Source organism: Protopterus annectens, chromosome 2.part1, assembly GCF_019279795.1.
Source record: "Protopterus annectens isolate FY-2018-M chromosome 2.part1, PAN1.0, whole genome shotgun sequence".
Classification (NCBI taxonomy): Eukaryota; Metazoa; Chordata; order Ceratodontiformes; family Protopteridae; genus Protopterus; species Protopterus annectens.
Genome location: NC_056729.1, coordinates 1,597,502,534 through 1,597,516,629, shown reverse-complemented (window position 1 = coordinate 1,597,516,629; position 14,096 = coordinate 1,597,502,534). Strand labels below are relative to the sequence as shown.

The following is a 14,096-nucleotide window of genomic DNA, read 5'->3' as shown; positions in this document are numbered from 1 at the left end:
GATGAAGGAAAAGTTGTTTTTTGTGTATGCATGTTTATTGGCATAATTTAGCCTGCCGTTTTAGGGGCACCTGACATTTGGGGCAAGAAAAACTGAAGAAAATGGCGTCGGCTGCATCTTTTATACCCCTGGCGCACTGACGTCCGGGAGGAGGCGACAGCAACCGACGCCGGACCTAGACTTTGGAACTCGGGCCGACTGCGGGTAGCCTGCCAGCAGGATAACCTAATTGTAATGACTGCAACAGTGAATACACTCGAACATCTACATTTATGGTAGGTACAGAACTGTACTTTATCTACAAGACAAATTCTGTAGGCTTTGGGGTTCATGGCATCCTGCATTCTACTGATTCCATATGCAAGACTGCATATGAGGAAACTACAAGTTTATGGAGTCAACATTTTTACAGTCTGGAAACAATGATTCCTCTCATTCCCTGCCTACAGCAGGAGTTTCTTTGGTGGACAGAGACATGTCACCAGAACATGGGACGGTCTTTCACTCTACCCCCTGCCAACCAAACCCTAACTACAGACACTTCAGACTATGCTTGGGGGGTCCACCTGGCGGGAAGATGCATTCAGGCCATATGGAGCCCAAAACAAATGCATCTGCATATCAACAAGAAAGAGACGTTAGCTGTTTAGAATGCCCTGACAGCCTTCAAGGACTTAATTCATCCAGGACAACTACTGATAAAGACGGACAACACCACGGTTATGTGGTACATAAACAAGCACGGGGGCACACATTCCTACCCCCTTTGCAGACTAGCCATGGCATTGTGGGACACAGCCTTGACTTACCAAGTACATCTTCAAGCTCAGTTCCTGCCAGGAAAGCAAAATACTCTGGCAGACGACGTAAGCAGAAACCTTATGGACCCTCACGAGTGGAAACTGGATCCACAAGACTTCAGCATGATAAAAAAGAAATGGGGGAGCCCGGACATAGATCTATTTGCCTCTCCCCAGAATTATCAACTGGACAAATTCTGCACAAGGACTTATCACAGACAAGCATGGAAAATGGATGCCCTATTCTTCAGTTGGAAAAACCTATCAGTCTACGCCTTTCCTCCTCTGCCTCTTCTTCCCAAGGTCCTACTAAAGGTCAGACAGGAAAATACAAAAATGATTCTAATTGCCCCGGACTGGCCTCGCCAGCACTGGTACCCAATCCTAAGGAATATGTCTAAACTTCCTCCTTGGTACTTGCCTCAAATACCTCATCTACTGTCTCAGCATAACAATCAAATTGTGCACAATCAGCTCCAAACTCTGAACCTGGCAGCTTGGCTGATCATGTAGTTATTCAAACAACACCTCTCTAAATCTGTGATGGATGTCATTTTGGAAGCCAGGCGGCCTAGTACTAGAAAATCCTATGCTGATAAATGGAAGAGATTCTGTGCTTGGAATCAAGCACAAGGAACTGACACAGCAAAGCCAAATATTCCTAAGATTTTACAATACCGGACTGAGATGCTTGACAAGGGCCTATCTTTTTCATCAATAAAAATCCATGCCTCTGCCATCTCGGCTCATTGCAACACAGAGCCGCTGATCTTTTCTCATCCTCTACTAAAACAGTATCTTAAGAGGGGCCAAAAATTTAAGGCCTCCAGAAGATCACCAGTTCCTGCATGGGACCTCAGTTTTGTTTTGGAAAAGCTCACCCTGCCTCCATTTGGACCAGCTGCTACTGCAGATATAAAGTTTTTATCCTGGAAAACAGCTTTCCTTCTGGCAATCACTTCAGCAGGAAGGGTTTCAGAACTACAGGCCCTCATGGCTGTGGAGCTTTTTATTATATTTTACCCAGACAGGGTGTCCCTCAGGACCATTCCTTCCTTTATGCCTAAGGTGGTATCCAGTGTGGCTCTTAACCAAACTATTCACCTGCCAACTTTTTACCCAAATCCGCAGAACAAGGGGGAGCGGATTCTGCATTCCTTGGACGTACACAGACAACTAAGATTCTACTTAAACAGGACCAAATCTCTAAGAAAGTCTGAGCAGCTACTGGTGGCATTTGCTGCAGGATCAGAGGGAAAGGCTATTTTGAAGCAGACTACTTCAAAGTGGATAAGCCACTGCATTCGTTTCTGCTATTTGTATCATGGTAAACCGGTGCCCAAGGGCATTAGGTCACATTCCACCAGGGCTGCATCTAACTCAGCAGTTTTTCTCAGAGGGGTGCCAACCAAAGACATTCTAAAAGCTGCTACTTGGAGTTCTGTTCATACTTTTACAAAGCATTATTATGTGTCTCTCTTCTCTAAGTCCAGGGCAGGCTTTGCCACTGCTGTTCAGGGCCTTATAGCCGCTCCTAATGCTATTTAGTTCCAGCCTCCCATCCATAGCTTTGGGATACTACCCAAATGTAATGACTGCAGCAGTGAAACACGAAGAACATAGTACAGTTGTGTACACTTACCATAAATGTAGATGTTCGAGTGTATTCACTGTTGCAGTCTGGGTTACCCACCCGCCATCCCCCTTTATTCTACAGCTTCTCTTTCCTTCACTGTATTCTACAACCTTTGTGGTGTATTTGCTTTTAGATGAAGGTAAAGTTTATGTTGTGACTATTGCATGTATTTGTAGTTTTATATATGTGTATATATATATATATATATATATGTGTGTATATATATATATATCTTTGCTCCCCATTTGGGGGGGGGCACCTGACATCTGGGGCAAGAAAAACTAAAGAAAATGGCGTTGGCTGCCTGTTTTATACCCCTGATGACCTGACGTCATGGAAGAGGAGACAGCAACTGACGCAGGACCCAAGACTTGATATTCTGGCCGACTGAGGGCAACCTGCCAGCAGATTACCCAATTGTAATGACTGCAACAGTGAATACACTTGAACATCTACATTTATGGTAAGTGTACAGAGCTGTACTTTATATAAGGATATCGCTTTTTTCCCTATTTAATGGTAATAAGCCTTGTGGAAGAAAGTGCAGGTGCATCTGTCAGGGAAATTACTGTTAAAATTACCAGTAGGGCAGTAAAAAAATTGTAGCTTAAGTGTCATCTGCAACCACTAAAAACAAGTAGGGAAATGTAACCATTATTTCCAGATTGTGATTTATATTGTATGAGCACTTTATAAAATTGTTGCTCAAATTTTTATTAACCCCAAAGTCTGGATGATCATAAAACAAATTTCACCAAATAATGATTTTTTCTGTGTTTGCAGGTACAATGTAGGTTGCACAAAACGGGTGGGTCTCTTCCACCCTGACAGAAGTAAACTTCCCCCAAAAACAAATGGCCCCAGACATGGGAGAAGACGATCCCGAAAAAATGGTTTACAAAATAACACCAGTCAAGAACACAAGAAACAGTTAAAGGTAGTTTGGTAAATTATAGTGCTGTTTGCTCAGTGTTTGAAGTTTTAATTTGAAGAACAGTTCTTTTGAAATGTATTTATCAAGTTGCTGTAAAAACTGCTTGTATACATGCATTCTTTGTCATCATTTCTTACTTTTAAAGGTCTGGGTCCAGTTTTCAAAGTTACTAAAGCAATTGGTAAGAGACAAGGCCAGGTAATGGCAAGAGACGCAAGTGTCACTCCCAAGGTACCTCCCACCACTGTCCCGTGTAGTTATTTTAAAAACAGTTTCATCTCTTTCATTCCCTTCATCTTTTTATGTTTGATAAGGATGGTTGGGTCCCTGATAAGGGGAAAGAAAGAATCAAAATGGTGTGGACAGATGTTACCTCACAGAGATGACAAAGGTAAGATTACATCAGCCTAGCCATGGGGATGTATAAGTTACAAGTTAGATCGGGAGTCAGACTCCAGCCTGCAGCAGACATTTATTTATTTTATATTAAAACAACAGCAAGCAAGATGTATATATATAAACAACAAAGACTATCAGTGAGTCCCAGCTCTACCTTCCAATAAAATTTATTTCGTTGAACAGTTCCTTCTCTAGCCTCGCCAACAGCCTTTACAGAGTAAAACAGTAAAACTCATAAAACACTTGCAATATATACAAAAAACAAGTAATCAATCAATTACATAATTAAACTATCAAATCACATAGCTTGAATATATTTAAAGTCATAGTCTTAAACAAGACATTGCCAGTTACATTCTCTGTTCATTCCATGTGGATGCAAAGTCCCAAATTTCATAATCAAAATGCATTCCTTTTGTCTTAACATATTTTTATGCCTATCAACATCATTATAATATAATGGAACATGTTCCAGAACAGACACTTTTATATTCTCAATATTTCCATGGTGTACTGAGTTAAAATGCTCAGCAATAGGACTAGTGATTTTATTATTTTTAACATCTCTAATATGTTCTTTTATCCTATCTGCTAGCATTCTTTTTGTTTCTCCAATATAGTATTTGTTACAATCACAGAATATGACATACACAACACCTTTGCTCATACATGTATATTTGCCTTTTGTATCAAAAATTTTGCCATTTATTTTATTCACTTCATTTACAACATGTTTACATATAGCACATTTTCCACAAGGGAATGTTCCCAAATTCTTCACAACATTTAATTCATTAGTACAAGGCTTTTTATAAATGCTGTGTATCAGAAAGTCCTGTATATTTTTCCCCTTTCTATATGATGTCATTAATTTTATATTTTTCAGTGATGTTATATCTTTTTTAATAAAATTCCAATATTCCATAATGATTTTATTACAGAATCGTAGAGAAGTTAGTGTACTTTGTAACAAAAAACATTCTCTCCTGTTCAGTCCCATATTTATTGCTACTTTCATAGTTATTTTGTCTAATAGTGCCCTTACTCTGTTTAAAGGCTCTATGCAAGCTATTTTCTACATCATCTGGGTTATACCCTCTAGTTTTGAATATCTCGGCCACTTTATAGGCCTCCCTAAAGGCCATATCAATATCAGAATTGAGTCTTTTTATTCTCAAAAATTCCCCATAGGGGATGGCTGACAACGTTATGGGGGATGGCAACTATCTCCCCACATTTTCCAGCTTATTTCATCAAATTTTCTATGAATACTAGTATATATGGGAAAGCCATTATTGCCCCTAAGCGAAATATCCAAGAAGTTAACCTGATTTCCTTTTTGTATGTCACTAAATTTTATACCAAATCTGTTATTATTTAATTCATCAATGAAGTTATCTGATGTATCCCAATCCCCATGACAAATGAAAATTAGGTCATCAATAAATCTAAAATACCTTAGAACATTATTTTGAAAGAAAGGCAACCTATAAAGGTGTTCATTTTCAAATAGCCCCATAAACAGGTTAGCATAGGCTGGTGCAAACGCTGCCCCCATAGCAGTACCTGTAACTTGTCTATAAACAGTGCCATTAAATTCAAAAATTATTTTTCAAGCAGAATTCTACCAGTTCCAGGACATAATATGTTTTAGGACTATCATTCAAAAAGAATTTTATAGCTTCCAAGCCCAAAATATGGGAAATATTGGTGTAGAGACTCTCTACATCCACCGTAATAAAGTACATATTTTCACCCCAATATATATCTTTTATTTTCCTTAGGAAATCATATGAATCTTGTATATAAGAAGGTAACAACAGAACTTTCTTTATCAATATTTCATGTAACATGGTGCAAAGATTGTAAGTAAAATATCCAAAAGCTGACACAATAGGCCGACCAGGTGGTCGGTTCAGATCTTTATGAATTTTAGGTAGGCAAAAGAATTTTGCAATTTTTCTATTCTTTACATTTATTTTTCTATTTATATCCATTTGACTTAGATAGTGTAATCTCACACCTTTCTGTAATAAATTTTATTTTATTTTTTTATTTTACATTTGTTGACTGGGATAGTCTGACTGGATGCATGTCCATTTTCAGCGGAGGCCCAGGGAGAAAAGCTCCAAGGGTAAGCAGATAAAGCATTACATAATACCAGCATTACATATTACAAACAGACTATTTACAGAGATTACATAAGTAAGCAAGTTAAACAAGTTCCACAGGTTACAGCTAATCCTGAGCACGAGTAGGATTAAATTAAATTACACAGTAAACTGGTTAACAGATTTTTACACATTCTAGAGAGAGTTAGACATCTCTAAGTTTTTGTCTGGGACTATGATCACATTCTGTGACAACACCTGCTATTACACTATGTTTCCTACACCACTGTAGCATTCATCCCGAAATTCCCAAGTATACTAGAAAGCATCTAAGCAATAGTCTTGCAGCTTGAGGCAGAGTAAAGTCAAATAGCAAAAAGATAACAGTGTCACACAGAAGAGAAAATGGCAGGTCAAAGATAGACAAAGGGCCTCATGGCTCGGTTCCCAGCAGAAAGTCACTGTACCAGACTTCTCCCTCATCACACCCCAGATCCCCCACCTTGATCCTTGACCAACCCATCTTGCCTCAAAATAGAAGCCAGAAGGCTTCCTTTTACCAGCGTTTTATCAACATAACTTCAGACCATTGGATCTTACAGATCGTCTCCAGGTGGTACAGATTTCAGTGTGTGTGGCTAAATAAAGAGAATAGGACTTCCCAAAAGACCAGGGGCAGCTAGAGACCCCCCTGTAGTGCAAAGAGCCATAAAATCAGTGCCCTCTGGCAAGGAGGCTACACGTTTTTTACTCCAGGCTGTTCCTTGACCAAGAAAAGATGGGGCCTTGAAAGCCCATTCTAGCTTTGGCTTGACTAAACATCTTAAAAATTCCAAAATTCAGTATTTTGATCCTGAAGGTGCTCTTGCTCTTCCTAGGCTCCCCAACTCTTCTGGTGACACTAGACCTCGATGGTGTCTGTCTATTTCAGTTTTTAAAAGCTACAAGCAGGACCTGACATTATGGGGTAGGAACAACACTACCTGATTGCCTCCTTGCCATTTAGTTTAGCTGCTGTGGTTAGAGTTTTTACAAAATTTTTGGCACCAGTGAAAGCACACTTAAGGCCCAAGGGCGCATCCACATGTACCCTTACATTGACAACTGCCTAATTCAGGCATAAGCTGAGGAAGAGATGTGGTAAGTCATTGAGAAGAGATGTAGTAAGTCATTGAAGTATACTCTAGATTGCCTCAACAGTTTGAGTTACTCCTTAGACAAGCAGACATTGTTTATGTCCAGCCGGAGCAGTGGTCCTTTGGGGGGGGGGGGCTATACTGGACACCATTTCACCCAAAACCTGCCTACCAAAAGAAAAGGTTGAACTATTGCTGCCTTCTTGTAGGGCATGACAGAAGGAAGTTCTGAGCATTCCGGACCATATGATTTTCATCATACCGATATGTGCAGTCTGAGTAGTTGCATTAAGGAATGATGCTGGCTCCTAAACAATAACTGGAATTAGCAGCCTATGCCTTTGGAGTGCTTCTGAAGGTAGTTTACATAGCAAAACAGGATAATTCCATGACAGACCCAATAACTCATTGCTGCTCACAAGGGTTTAGTTGTCAAGAAAGCAGAATTCCTGAGTATCCTATAAAAGTATATTCATCTTTATAGGAGACTACTTGTACTCCCAAAATGAAGCTACTCTGTTTTCAAAGTCTGATTTTTGAAGTCCTGGTAAAGGTACATACAAAAAAATCTAAGAAAGCAAGATGGCATTTACATGCTGACATGATTTGCTAAGCAAGGCAGTAAAATTGTCAGCATGGGATATGCAGAGCTGGACTTGAGGAGTGTTTGCAAAAAAACTATGAAAAATATGACATTTTCATATTTACGTTAATGTAAAAACGTGTGTGGTATTGTCTTATTGGGAGTGGTTTATTCAAGAGTGTGTGTTGGTAAAAAATGACAATAAAACCATAGTGACTAATGTGAAGACATTCTGAGATGTAAATATTCTTTTAATAAAGCAGTTATGACTATTACTTATATTTTCATAACTGTATTAATTTCATAAAGGCTTTGTGACCTGCAGGTGACAAATGGTGCCATCCTATACAAAACATTAACACACGCACTGTTGCCACTGATACTTGGCATTTAACACAGAGTTGAGTAGATTAATATTGTTTTTAAATACTATACAATTATTATATGCATAATTTACATAGAGACAGCACTGTTGCATAGCAATGTGCTAGCCCCTCTTGTCATACATCATTGAAAAGCTCTTAAGCAGGTGAATAATTCTGTTACTGATACCTTGGATCTGTCTTGCATAATTACAGAGATATAACCCTTTGTATGACCATAACGCTAATATGTTTTTGGCAAACAAAATACATTTTTTGTTTTATAAAGCTTACTGTATAAAATCAGTATGTACAGTCAGACATTTGATACCATTATCAGTGTGTAGCCAAAGTTCTGTCATATTTCACATTTCTTGTAACTCGCACCATTTATCATGTATTATAAATCTAATGAAGTATGTTTTGGAGAAAAGTTCTTAGGAAGCAAGTGGTTTCTGGTTTGGAAGGTCTCGGGAAGCAAGGATGTTAATTAGCCTCCAGCTGTTCAGGATTAAATGAGTTAAGCAAGACCACGGCAGATCCACACAAGATGTAGACGTTTATCTTCTCTAACGATAAGTGGGTGGCACAGTAGTGCAGAGGTTAGCGTTGTCGCCTCACAGCAAGAGGTTCTTGTATTAAAATGTGGTCAAGAAGAGTATTCCAATACTGAAAAAAAATATAAACGCCTGTTCGAGTTATTTGTGATAAATTTATGTGCTAAAACATATTTGAATGCCATTTATCTGAAGCTTTCCCATGTCATCTGTGACCTATCTATCCAGTTTTAAGCAATATATTTTCTTTCTGTAAGACAAGTGTAGGTCTACTGATAAAGATGTGAAGAAGGTACGGCTAATTTAATGTATTGAACAGTAGACAATCATTAGCACTTGTGTAAAGTGCACATATGTCATTTGTTTGTCTCTAGTTCTTATATATTCTCCAATATTTTGTAAAGTCAAACTCTCTCTGCATGTTGTATAACAAATATGCTTATAGAATACTTGAATGGTAATTACATTGATTTCCTCAGTTCTTTTCTATTTTTAGAGTCTGAGGTACCAACTTAAAAGTACATCTGTTAGTCTGAAGCCAGGGATCAAGCCACCAAAGCTTAGTATCCTGCTGGGGAATTCCCTTTCTTGTTTTTTTGTTTTTTTTTCTGTTTCCAGAATTTGTCGGATGTCTGGGAACTCTGTTTGCTTAGAGTCGAGTATGGATTGCAAACCCTCCAACTGGACTTCCACTGCTTGTTTTGACTGGATCTCAAGCATGACATGCCCAACTGTTGCCAGTGTGCTTGCTTTGACACTGTCATCTTGAGATGTACAATGTAGACTGTGCTGCTGTCCACTGGTCCCTTGTTTGAACTGCCTTGTAAATGGAAGAAGTGTCTGTGAGAGAAAGCTGCTGAAGAGACTGAGGACAGCATGTCTGCCTTCAGTAGCCCTTCCAGGCTCAAGGTACTGTATGTAGGTGATGCACTTTTACAGTTCAAACTTGAATTGCTGTCAAATGAACTGTACTGTAGTATATTTATTTTATTTTGTCATTATTTACCAGGAAAGTCTCAAGTCTGCAAAGCCCATTTTCACTGGAGTGCTGGTGAGAAAAGCTGCAGCAGATAAGATATAAGATACCCATGACAAAACATTTTTTACGGAAGTACATTACATAGATAATAAAGACAGCTAGATACAGACAAGTATTTTTTCTGTAGTGACTGTGGTGACACTGTACATGTTAAATTCCAAGTAAAAATCATTTAGTATGCAGACTTATGAAGGGAAGTTGTCATAGGAGTTGAGATGTTTATCTTGCAGACAGTTATAAAAATGTGGTGGAAAGTATTTGAAGGAGATGGGTAAAGTGGGAAGGTCAAAAAGAAATTGAAATGTAAAATGGGGATTAAGGTAGGAAGGAAAGCTAGGCGTTGTAGAAAGGTTTCTTGTGTAGAAGGGGTTAGAGGTTGTAAAGGGATAAGAGTATTAATTGACAAAGGAGAATTGAGTTGCCTTGGTGAGGAATATGTTCATAACCGTGTGTGGTTCTGGTATTATTTTAGTAAAGGCTTAAAGGTAGAAAATTTCATGGTCTGTTTTAGGTATGTCGGAATGGTGTTCCCGAGTTTAGATATGCATTGTGAGTATGAGTCACCTGCTGATTTATTAGATTTTGCTGTGATTACCTAGAGCTTATATGATGAGCGAAGGTCTGTACCTAGAGAGTAGAGCTGCAGGGTATCTTTTGGTGCTGGGCATTTTTCTGGTGCATGTGTAAAACTGAGTGCAGTAGTAAAGTGTGAGCACGTTAAATAGTTTTGTAGCTCAGTCTGGTTTCGTTGTTTCAGGCTTTGCAATGATGAGTCCTGTACATAAGGTTGGAAGCAAATTTGAGTACTGTATTGTAATGGAGTTTAGCTGCAAGTGTAGTCTTTAAGCTTGTAGTAATAGGTGAAGCATAGCATAAGATAGAAGAATGTAGGTATATGCAAGTGTTTGTCTTGCATCCTCTGTCAGGTAGTGTTTTGGTTCTGTAGAGGAAGCCTAGATTCTGTTTTTTGTTATGGCGTGAGATGTGCTCCTCATATGAGGTTATTGTGTGATGCCCAGATGTTGTAGTTTGTGGAGTTATTTTTAAAGCTTTTGTTTCATTTTGGTATTGTTTAGGAGTGACGAGCATCACTTCTTTTTGTAGGATGTAAAAGCAGAGTTTAATTTTTTAGCTGTAGTTTCAGTGACAATGACAAAATTCTAGGTGATTTTCTGAAGTGCTGGTAGGATGGGTCTGCATATATAAAGGAAGAGTCAGCAGGATATTGACCTATGCTTGTGAGGGGTGTGGCAGTAAGGAGTTTGTTTACAAAAATGTTGAATAAAAGGTGGACATAGTTGATCCTTGTGGGATGCCACAGTTGCCTGGTAGGAAAGAGAAGGGATTTTGTTTCAATTTGACTGCTTGCTGCCTGTCAGTCCGATAGCTATGAAACCAGGAGAGAGAGAGAGATGGCTGGGTGAGACCAAGGGAAGAAACTTCAGTAAGATGATGAGGCCGCAAAAGTACCTCACGAAGAGGATCCTAGGCCTTAAACACTTGTCCTATATGGACAGACTCAAAAAAACTCCAACTAATCTCTGTCTCATATCGCCTACTTAGAAGCGATCTCTGCTTTACTTACAAAGCCATGTCTAACCCAGCTCTGTTAGAAATGCTACATCTAAAGAAATCCCAATCTCTCCGCATCATATGCTCCAGAGACCTCAACCTCATTACCACAATCAACAGAACATGCTGAAGGGACAGGTTCATAACCCAGAGACTGTCCATGCTTTGGAATAGACTTCCCATACATGTCAAACAGAGCACCTCACTTGGCCTTCTTCAAGAGAACTCTTGATGAGTGGATGGGAAATGGAAAATTCACCCCGGGGATCACTCCAGTGGCTCTACTCGCCAAAGGCACTAGAAACTAAGGTCGGGTGGCACGATTCCAGGGTAATCCTATGGGCTAGGCTTGTAAAGGCTCCAGGGCTTTTAGCCTAATACATACCTATGAACCTAGGGGATACGTGTCAAATGCTTTTGATAGGTTTAAGAATAGTGAAGATACCAGGCTATCGATATTCCTGTAGGGGTTAATGACATTGATGAAGTTGTGGAGAGCAGTGGTAATTATATTGTGAGGTCTAAAACCATGCTAGGTTTTTGAAAAGAATTTGTTCGAGCTGATGTGCTGCATATGCTGCGAGTAGATTGATTCATTTTTCTAGCATTTCAGACCAAAGGGATATGATGGCAATAGGTCTGTATTTGGAAAAGTCTGATGTGTCGGCTTTATTGAGTGGCATTGTATGTGATGTTTTTTTTTTGTCCTAGACAGGAGACATCTTTGACATAGATCGATTTTTATCAGTATGGGTACAGGGAAAGTCACTGCATCAACTGCTGTTTTTAGGTAATCTGTTAGAGGTTGATCTTAGTTTCAGTAGAAGTTTTCTTGTAGTACAGCTCTATGCAGGGAGGAAGGAGAATGAATGTGGTTGGTTAAGTGAGGAAAAGGGGGTGGGGGGGAGAGGTGAATTGTTAATAGTAAAAGAGAGTACCGTTGTGAAAAAGTAAGAATTAAATTGAAATGGTATTTATCAGTGGTGCTAAAAATAAGAAAAGGTGTGGTACTTTGCCCAGGATATGTTAGCTTTAATGACCAAAAAAGGTATTTTTGGTGTATAGATTGAAAGTTGGAATAGGTTTATGTTTATGTATTTATTTTAATGCCGTCCTTAAACAAGATTTCTGAGATATCTAAATGTGTGAGGTGTCTTTTCTGATTTCCTTCTATTCATATGCTGCTGTATTCATGACACCAGGGAGTTTGCCTCTGGTGAGCTGTCTTATGTCCGGCCGCTGTCTGATGTAAAGCGGGCGTCAGCACACACCATCCTCAGAACTTCCCTGCTGCCTGAATGACTGCCAGCTCCAGTCATCACTTTTCTAGAAGAAGACTTTTCCCACCAGTCCTGCAAGAACTTCTTGCTTAAGGAACCATTCTCCTGCAAGAGGAAGGGGATTTTATTCAGGAATCTTCCTGGTTCCCAGGAAAGAGGGTCCATGGAGGCCTATCCTGGACCTATCCCATCTCAATGTATTCCTCTGAGTTCCCTCTTTCAGGATGCTGTCTCCTCCTGCCCTTCTCCCCCCATCCTTCCTCAGGCATTCCTAGTGTCCTTGGATATAAAGGATGCCTACTTGCACATTCCAATCCATCCACTTTTCAGAAAGTACCGCCGCTTCTCAGTGGATTCTGCACAGTATCGGTTCTGTGCTTTACTCTTTGGTCTCTCTACGGCTCCAAGAGTATTTACAAAATGTCTGCCCCAGTCATGGCATTTGCCAGGACAAAGGGAATACATCTTTCCCCTATCTGGACAACATCCTTATCCAGGCCACATCAAGTTCCATGTTGCAACACCTGCAATTCAACATCTCCCTCCTAACAGGTCTGGGATTTATCATAAATCGCAAAAAATCCTCCGTGATACCCTCTCAAGATCAGGTGTTCCTAGGATGTCGGATTCTGACAAGGGAAATGATGGCTTGCCTACCACCAGAAAAGACTGTGATGCTCACATCTTTCTTCGAGGAGATCCTTCCTCTCAAATCCATCTCAGCTGGGGAATTCCTCAGAATCCTAGGATTCATGGCCTCTACTACCCCCATTGTTCCCCTGGCAAGGCTACACATGAGGAAGTTCCATTGGTGTCTGAGAACTATTTGGAAGCAACACCTACATCCACTAGAGTTTATGATCCCCATGCTTCCATGCCTGACCAGGGAGCTGAAGTGGTGGATCTCCCAGATTCAGTCAAATCCTGGGCTGCACCTACAGCCGGCATCCCCCAACCAAGATCTCTTTACAGATGCTTCAGACACAGGCTGGGGTACAAGCCTAAGAAAATGGAGAGTGAGGGATGCATGGACCCCCCCCCCCCCCACTCAATAGAAAGATCACATCAGTATCAAGGAAATGAGAGCCTTGATATTGGCCTTGGAAATTTTCAAGGGTCAGCTTCTATCAGGCACCCTGAGGTGGTACACAGACAATACCACTGTGCTGTGGTACATCAACAAACAGGGGGGACAAGGTCCTACCTCCTGTGCAGACTAGCACTGCAGGCTTGAGAAATTGCCCTGGAGAAATAAATCCTTCTCCAAGCAGTATATATCCCCTCCGCAGATAATGTGATGGCATATTCATTAAGAAGGACCATGACCCTGTCTCACGAATGGATGCTGAACAGGGAAGTGTTTCTGCACCAGGTCCATCGATGGAGTATTCCAAATGTGGATCTCTTTGCCTCCCCATGAACAGACAGCTCCCAGCCTTCTGATCCAGGGCACCACACCCAGAGGCTTGGAAGTTGGATGCTCTCTCATCTTCTGGAAGGGGATGTACGCCTATGCATTCCCTCCCTTCCCTCTCAGAGTCCTGCTGAAAATTCAGAAGGGACAGCCTCATATCTTACTGGTGACTCCCTATTGGCCAAGGTAGCATTGGTTCCCCTACTATTTCACCTAGCCAAAGGTAATCACCACAGGTTACCCGAGTGAATGGACCTGCTCACACAGGACAAG

At 40.3% G+C, this 14,096-nt stretch overlaps 1 protein-coding gene across 1 annotated transcript in view; it reads left to right on the top strand.

Annotated features, from left to right (window-relative positions):
* The window catches only part of PHC2 (polyhomeotic homolog 2), a 2,832,203-nt gene that overhangs the window by 2,779,400 nt on the left and 38,707 nt on the right, over positions 1 to 14,096 (top strand). Inside the window, 1 exon segment of the mRNA XM_044063043.1 lies at positions 3,220 to 3,373. Within this exon segment, the coding sequence (XP_043918978.1) occupies positions 3,220 to 3,373 (154 nt within the window).